This window comes from Leiobunum rupestre, chromosome 6, assembly GCF_980474605.1.
Source record: "Leiobunum rupestre chromosome 6, qqLeiRupe1.1.hap1, whole genome shotgun sequence".
Lineage (NCBI taxonomy): Eukaryota > Metazoa > Arthropoda > Arachnida > Opiliones > Sclerosomatidae > Leiobunum > Leiobunum rupestre.
The window spans coordinates 63,912,377-63,920,964 of record NC_143389.1 but is presented as its reverse complement, the minus strand read 5'-3'; the positions used below and the strand labels follow the sequence as shown (position 1 = coordinate 63,920,964).

The following is an 8,588-nucleotide window of genomic DNA, read 5'->3' as shown; positions in this document are numbered from 1 at the left end:
TTTTTAGAACGACATCATAATCCAGATTTTTCTGGGAGTTCTCAAAATATTCATATCTAATAACTGAATTGCTTTTGAAAGTTGTAGATGGCTTGAACCAAACCTAGCAATTCCGGAACTGGCAATATGTTGGAGCAACAGTCAACCAAAACTAAATTTAAATGGTGAGCGTAGCAGTGCACGTATGGACAATCGCCACCTACCACCGCTTCTATTTTCACCTTTACCCCATTTACATGCCCACTCATTACGCTAGCCCCATCATACATCTGCGCGACACAATTTTCAAATCCCTCTCGCTTAGAAAACTAATTATGGCCAAACTAATGGTTTCAGAATCAAACTTGTACAAATCTGTATATCCTAAAAATCTTTCTACGACGCCTTTTTCTTTTCTAGTATACCTTAAACAAATTGTTCCACCTCTGAATTGTCTCTAGTTTCATCTGCAATTACTGAATAAAACCCACCAGATTCATTGACCTCTTGTACAATCATCCTCCTCACTAAATCTCCACTTACATTGATCAGTTCATTTTTAATTTTACCATGAGTATATTTGTCATTGTTGGGCATGCTATCGCACTTGGCTTTCAAATCAGGACATTTTATTTTTAGTAGATTTAAAATTTCAGCGAAGTTCCCCTATTTACATTTTCTTCATTATATCTATGACCCCTAAGCACTAGGTCTTGTTGCGCGTAGAGAATTATGATTTCCATGTGTGCAGATAACACATCTCTCTTTCTAATTACATCAAGCCTATGATGGTCATTGACCTGAGACGCAATTGAACCACATGATTTAGTAGATTCTAAATAATCCCAGTATTTCTTATAGGATTGTTGGTGAAAAGATTTATGTGAACTAAAATGCTCTTCAAATTTGTTCACCATATTTTTCCAGTCTGAAAACCCATTAACAAAACCCATGTTTCTACTACTCAAAAAATGGTGGCAACAAAAACCATAAACTCTATCCTTTACTACAGAGTATTCGAGCATTTTATATTTCTCATACCAAGAAGAATTGAAACCTCGGTTTTTACCACCAATTAAAGTTTTAGGAAAATAAGTTATTTTAGGCTGAATGGGCAGACAATCCTTACTCAAACTAATATCAATCACTAAGATATCTGAGATCTCGCAAGCTTTAATGATTTCCTTAGCAGGACTAAAGTTTACCTTAGTAGGACTAAAGTTTTCCACTATTTCAACTTCACTCACAACGTCAGTGCATAATGGTTTTCTGCAATACCTTGATTATAAGGTTCATCCCCTAGATCACTGTTATCCCCTTTGTGTGATGATTGCAAGAAACGTTTCATTGCATCTTTCTGAATGCTATCTTATAAGACTTCTCTTTTACGGTTTTGCCATTTTTGAGCCCCAGAAATGTCATTGCTCAACTATTTTACTCTTTATTCAGTAAAATTTGCTTATAATTTATGTTTTGTCGATAAAAAATTAAACACGTAAAAACCACGGACCAAATAAACCAAGATTAGAAAGGCTGTTTTTTTTGGTAATTTTCACTAAAAACAAACTGAAACTTTTTACTTTACTATTAAGTAAAATTATTTAGCTATTTGTTATTTGTTTATATTTTAAGCAAGAGCATTAAGGCCTGTTTAAACCTAGAGGAGGTACAAGTCCGCTCTTCTCGCCAAAAAATGAAAACAAAATAGACTATAGCCTAAAATTAATTGACACAGAAATCTGTATGTATAGCTCGTTCTAACGCTCAATACAAAACGAAATGAAAATATGAAACTATTTAATATATTAGCTTGACTATTCACACATAGCGGCCAATGTTTGAGATTCTTATCTCAAAGAGTCAAAGTACAATCCCGCCTATTCACCCTCCCCCCTAAAATTGCAGGTGTCAAACTACCGGGTTCATTGTATTTAATTAAGTTTTTCGCCTTGAAGGCCTATCGGCCGAAGCACCGCATATTTTTCCCCAATAAAGCTTAGTTTTCTCCGAGGGGCAGATCACTAAGCTTTAAAGTGGTCTAATAATCATGATTAAATGATTAATAATTTAATCACGATTTAATTAATATAATCCCGATTTTACCAATATAATCCCGATTTTATCAATATAATCCCGATTTTACCAATATAATCCCGATTTTACCAATATAATTCCGATTTTATCAATATAATCCCAATTTTACCAACATAAACACAATTTTACCAATATAATCACGATTTTATCAATATAATCTTTGCAATCTCGATTTTAAATTTAATTAATTAGTAGTCTAATTTTTAATATCCATGACCTTAATAAAATACCTCGTAAAATACAAGGACAAGTGTTTTTCTAAGGGTATAATAATAATTTTTCAGGTAAATACAATTTATATCACGGCTTAATGACAAATTATGTACCGAAAAAATAATATCAATGAATTTAATAAAATATATCGTAAAATACTATATCGAGTAAATATACAATCATTTTATTCACAATTTATTCATTTTAATCGAGAATTATTCATTTTAATCGAGATTTATTCATTTTAATTGAGATTTAATCATTTTAATTGAGATTTAATCATTTTAATCGAGATTTAATCATTTGAGGGTGACCTAATAATCATGCTAGTGATCTGCCCCTCGGTTTTCTCCCCCACTTCTTGGTCTCTTTAGTTGTTCGCGTTATTATCTGGAGTCAACAAGTAGAATGTCGGAAAATACGTAGGAGAGCGAAATTCTTTTCTTACAATTGTGTTACGTACTTTTTAAGTTCAGTTTTAAATTTTAGTAGAGAGTCAATTGTCTTTAAATTTTATTAATACAAAAAAATTAAGACCCAGGCTTTAAATAGGCACATTATTAACACATTTTGTGGGCCCTATTGGAAAGTTTTTTGAAATTTTGGGGCCCCCAAATGGGCCAAAAATATTTCAACGTAGGCACGTGCCTACCTGTGGCTATTGCTGGTGACGCTACTGTTTGTTTGCCTATAGTGTTGTGTATTCTCCTTTTGAATTACGGCAATTTTGGATAGATTAGCAATAACCTCAAAAATAGACAAGGCAGATAAGATGCAATGGTAGATAAACCACAACCAATGTGCATGTGAAAAAGTGTTCCCTTGTTGTGATTGCATAGGTATGTTTTCCTGTATATGAATAGATGATATGCATGGTATTTCTGCCTGTGGACAAAAATAAAATTTCCTGAAAAAGAAAGTCATCACAGAAATTTCAGTGCTATATAATATACTATATAACCCTTTTAACTAGTGGGGAGATGACACAACACAGAAGAAGTTAGTTTTAACATTACCCACTTAAGCTTATATAAGTTAATTCAAACCATATCTACCAAAAATTACTGCATTAACATTTTTGGTTCCCCATCCACCTCAATAAATAATTTTTTTTTAAATACAGTTAATTTTAGGAAACTGGCTCTTAAATAACTTAACCTGCGATCAACCTACACAATAGTGTAAGAAAGTGACATGGTCATATGGCTGCACAAGGGGATAAATCTGCCTTTGTGTTTATAAGCTGCCTGTTTCATAATGGTCCATATATCAGGTGTGACATTTACAAATTTATAAAATTGAAAAAAGGAAAAAGATCCTGTACACATTTTAAGTTGTACAGTGACCCCTTTATTCCAAATTTATTCCAAGCACTACTTTTAGGGAAAATAAATAACTTATTGTGTGGAAATTCAATGCTGCTCAAAAGTTTTAATAATTACAACTTTGGGTTGGCCCAACTTTATTTTGGCATTTGTTCATCACATGCATTCTTTATCAATTCAAAGAAATTTCGGAAATTATCGTCAGGGGAAAAATTAACAAAATTTTGAGATGCTTCCACAACAGGGGTGATGAGATCGTTTTTATGTAATACGGAAATAAATTAAAGGGGTTTTCTTTCGAGCCACTGTTAGTGTTAAATCCAGAATGTGTGAGATATTGTTATGAATCTTTCACCATAAATAATGTAAACCTGCAAATCAAATCTGCAAAATGGAAGGCTAATATTGATAGTAAAAACTTTATTGAACAAAATCTACATATGTGCGAAGCATAAAAAAAGTCCATTATTTAAAACATAACAGATTCTTTTCTTTTAATTTTTGCCTCTTTTCCATCTAATCTATATTCACTTCGTTCTTTCAGATAAATTTCAGTACACTCCTTTCGGAATGTTTCATCCATAAACCTGAAATAGTTTTAAGTAGATATTATTAGACAGACTCGGTCAAAGAAAGATTAAAATCGCAAAAATATTTTCTTGGTTGAAAAATTTATACCAAGGGCCCATAAATAAAATGACCAAAGAAATAAAGTTTTAGACAACCCTCTCATAGTAAAAAACAATAACTATTGAAGAGTCCCTCTCCAAATTTACATAACAAATACTTTAGAGTCCTTTGATTATAATAGTATCATTAACTTCAATGTGATTAAAGGGGATTTAAATTTAGTCTACATAGATGAAAACTATATTTCAGCTACTGACGAAATACTAGTTATATCTTGACAGAATGACTTTAAATTACCTTCATGGTGATAAATATGAGCCAAAATGTGTTTAGGTCTCATTTCGCAAATGATTATCATCAAAAGCTAAGTGAGAAATTATGTAAGTTTTTTACCTTAAGATTTAATAAATTATCATATTTCGCTGAAGTAAGCATTGTTTTGAAATAATTTTATTTTTAATAAGACTTCAATTTAAGTGAAAAGCTGGTAAAGGAGATTCCTCACTACTACCTGGCAGTTACATGGACTAGTTAGTTAATGGGAAAGCCTCTTGAAATTGCATTTAAAATTTTCCTTTTATTACTAATGTTGATCCTTAAGAAAACTAATTAATAGCATTAATTATACTATTATAAATGTAAAATACTGCTAGGTACTTGGAATATTTTAAAATTATAATCTGACTACGTCGAGACAATACACAGGCATTATGGTCAATTTTCTCCCAGCCAAGAGGCGTGGGGAAGGAAAATGTCAAAGAAAGCTTTAAGAAACCAATGGTATACTTGACTAATTGGTTTTTTAGGGGGGGTTTACTCATTGAGCATGAAGGGTGTTAGAAGTAAAGCTAAGTCGTCCCAATATAATCCTGCTTGATTCTGGTATTAAATCAGTTTTTAATATAACATTGAAGTGACCCCCTCCTCCCCATATAACACTAAACCAACATTTTTACCAACTTTGTTGCTTAACACATAGAAGCAATTGTATTTTTTATGTGATGATGTCACAACTGATATTGGTGAAAATAAAAGTCTTAACAAAGATATATTTGAAATTTGGATAATAATCTGTAATTTACATTCTAAAATAATTATACAGGTCACAAACTATGATAACTCATCTACATTGTGTAGGTAATGCGACCATCTAGTTGATAAACTGTCTTTATGTACTATTGAATTGGTGGGAATGGTGACTGGTTTAGTTCAGGAATTTGAAAGTTAAACTGAATTAGTTTTATTAATTATAAATTTGTATTATTATTATAATAAATTAATTTAATATAAAAATGAAATCGAATAATTCCAAGGTATATATTTTGAAATTTGAGATCCAAAACTGAGGGTTTGGATACTTTAGACGATACTGAACATTTCTGTGTCAAAATTATTTTGCGGGAATGAAAATTCGCAGAGATATTTTTTGAAAATTAACGTTTTCTAGTGTTACTTTTCCATTTGTGGTATAGCAGGATACAAAAAAATTTCCATTTGTGTAATATTGGGTGGGGACAAAGTATTTTCTATTTTTTCTTTGGTAATATGTCCTCTAGGTTGCGATGCTAGACAGCCCATCGTGATTAGCAAGAATGGGGTTGGGGTGGAGCTGTGCGCCCCCAGCACAAAAGCATAATGAATGTACAGCACCAACACTTAGTTTCAAAAGAAAAACCAGGATTATTAAAAAACAAAAACCAAGTACACAAAAATGACAAATGCTCAAGCCTCAATAAAAATTACCTTTTTTATTCTTATATATTGTCATCAACATAACATAAATTATTCTGCCAACCGAAATAAAACAAATTTCTAGCTTGTCACCAGTAGCGAAAGTATAGTTTTTCCATATATGAACATGATGTTTAAAACAATTTCAAAGAATAATACAAAAATGAAGATAAATAATAAAGAATACTGGTCAGTCCGCTGATTGTTATGCAATTTAACAACATAATCTAGGGACAAAATGATCAACATTGCATGGAATACTTAGTCTAATACTAAATTACAAATTCAAAAACCCAATTTATCACTTTGATAATATTTCACTAAATATGTTTTACCATTTCTTAAGGCATTCCTTTAGCTCATTGTTTTCTTTTCGACATTTGAAAACTACCAATAATCCATTCTCTTTACCACAATTAGAAAATTCTGAAAAAATAATCATCAAATGGACCAAATTTTCCTGGTATTGAGCATGAAAGATAATTTTTTAAATGCTTTTTGCTGATGTATCGAGGTTAAATTCAAATAAATATACTTAAAATTTAGGAATAGGAAATTTGCTGGATCAACTAGCTCTTAATAAATCTTCAGATTTGAGGGAAGAGGTACACTCCAACTGGCCACTTCTAGCAGAAAGTCACGCATGTCTTGCCAGCTGAGTGACAACCCGAGTTTATAACTAGCCAGTACCTTACTTTGTTTTTCTCAAAACACTTTCTAATATTATTTTGCCATTGAACCCTATTTCATCTTATAATGAATTGAATTAGAATAAGTGGTTAAAATTTTGGGTTAATTTTGAAAATAACTTTCTTCTCTTTAGAAATTGCAGTTCCTAATTAACTTTAAGTAGCAGAGTCATTGGTTATTTCACTTACTCTGAACATATTCAGCACATTTTTCATTTTTTGCAATATCTCGCATCTTCATTGGAATAAGTATTTCTGTCTCAACCTTTCTCAGTGATTTGTCATTTGGATCTCCTGATTAAAAAAAAAGTCAAACCATAAAAATTTGGTTCTAAAATCTTAAGTATTATAATTATTTTATATTAGATTGTATAACTGATTATTTATTGTGAATTCCATTAAGCCCTGGGGTACGTTCAGTAACAGTCAACGGAAAAAAACCCGATGGATTTATATTTTCCACCGATGAGCTTTTTCGTCATAATGACGTTGGAAGTTGCTGAACGCTTTTATTCAGTCATAGGTGTTTTTTAAAATGCCGTAGCTTTTATAGTAGTTGTACGTCAGTAATGACGTCAGTCATCGGAAAAACCGACTCTTCCAGCCGATGACTTCGGTGAGTAACCGATGACTATCGTGACGTCAAAACCGGAAACTCGAAAAAGCGTACAGTAGGAAACCGATGTCAGCGATTAGTAATCGGTGAGTCCGATGAGCGCTGCTGAACGTACCCCTGAATTAAGTTTTACCTGTTCAAGGGGTGACAGCTTGGACAAATTGAGTGACAACTCCGACTATTCTTGAATAGAGGATATATATCAAAAACATCAATAAAAGATGTAAAGTTACTAAAGTACAATACTATATTTAAAGAGTTGGAGCAGTCACTCAAGCAGCTGTCCAAGTTATCACTCTCCAAAAACACCAGAAGTGTAGGGCGGAAATTTCCACGCTAGGAGAAAATAGGTTTTAAAACTCCTTCACTCATTAGAAATTTATCAGGTCTGTTATGACCTAAGCACAAACTTGTCGATAGTAATGTAGCGCCAAAACAAGTAAGTTTTTAAATGTGAACATACCTAGACCATGAGGGCCTTCTGAAAATTTAGTAGACAAAACAGTTTTCGTTGTCTTTCTTTCGTTTTCCGATGCCGAATCCATCCTAATGAATTAGCTCTCTTCTAGTTTAGCCATAGATTTTTTTCCCATATTTGTAAAAGTTTATTATTACTGCTATAGCAGACAGCTTTTTAGTGTCGCCCAGCGTTGCCAGATTTTTCTGAACGAATTATTGTACAAAGGGTAAAAAATTATAAGTTAAAAGGAACCACCTATGGACTGCATTGTAAAGGATGATAAAATTTATTTAGGGTTTAGCTTTATTATCCCTTTTCATTATGGACTTATCTACTTATTCGCCAATTTTATCATCCTAAAAAATTATAGTACAACAATGGAAATTATGGTTTCAATAGAAAATAGTATTAATTACTTTTAATTTAAAGTATGTGTTGCATAACACGCGAATAACTGTTCTCGTGACGTTTCTTTATGTGGAGTTGATGTAGTCAATATCGACCATAGAAATCGGAATACCTAACTAGAACGATTTTTTAAATATTGCCGCGCGCGATTGTTAGAAATTCCGATTTCTAGGGTATTGACTATCGAGTGATCTGGCAACACTTGAACGTCGGCTTCTTCTTCTTCTTAATGACTGCACCAAACATTGAGTTGGGAATAAATAGAGGTACAACTAAATCTGGCTGGCGCGGGACCAATTTCTTTCAATAAGGAAGCCCTATCAACTTTATCGGTCTACCGTGGCGGCATCTGTCTCTGGTGGTGGCCACTATATCGCAATTGAATTTTTGCGCGAATCTGACGCGAAATTAAAATGTATTTCTCGTAACAAACAAACCTTTGA

At 32.4% G+C, this 8,588-nt stretch overlaps 2 protein-coding genes across 2 annotated transcripts; both read right to left on the bottom strand.

Annotated features, from left to right (window-relative positions):
* Window positions 1–405: 405 nt before the first annotated feature.
* LOC149942945 (uncharacterized) lies at window positions 406–1,327 on the bottom strand. The gene is made up of 4 exons (XM_090179554.1): window positions 1,258–1,327; window positions 968–1,216; window positions 687–907; window positions 406–645 (listed from the first exon to the last, which is right to left on the bottom strand). The coding sequence occupies exons 1-4, from the start codon at window positions 1,325–1,327 to the stop codon at window positions 406–408; spliced, it is 780 nt and encodes a 259-aa protein (XP_090035680.1).
* Window positions 1,328–4,045: 2,718 nt separating this feature from the next.
* On the bottom strand, window positions 4,046–7,921 carry LOC149942944 (COX assembly mitochondrial protein homolog). The gene is made up of 4 exons (XM_090178484.1): window positions 7,741–7,921; window positions 6,851–6,955; window positions 6,308–6,398; window positions 4,046–4,198 (listed from the first exon to the last, which is right to left on the bottom strand). Exons 1-4 carry the CDS (start codon window positions 7,820–7,822, stop codon window positions 4,081–4,083), a joined length of 396 nt encoding a protein of 131 aa, XP_090034610.1. The 5' UTR covers window positions 7,823–7,921; the 3' UTR covers window positions 4,046–4,080.
* Between the last annotated feature and the right edge of the window lie 667 nt (window positions 7,922–8,588).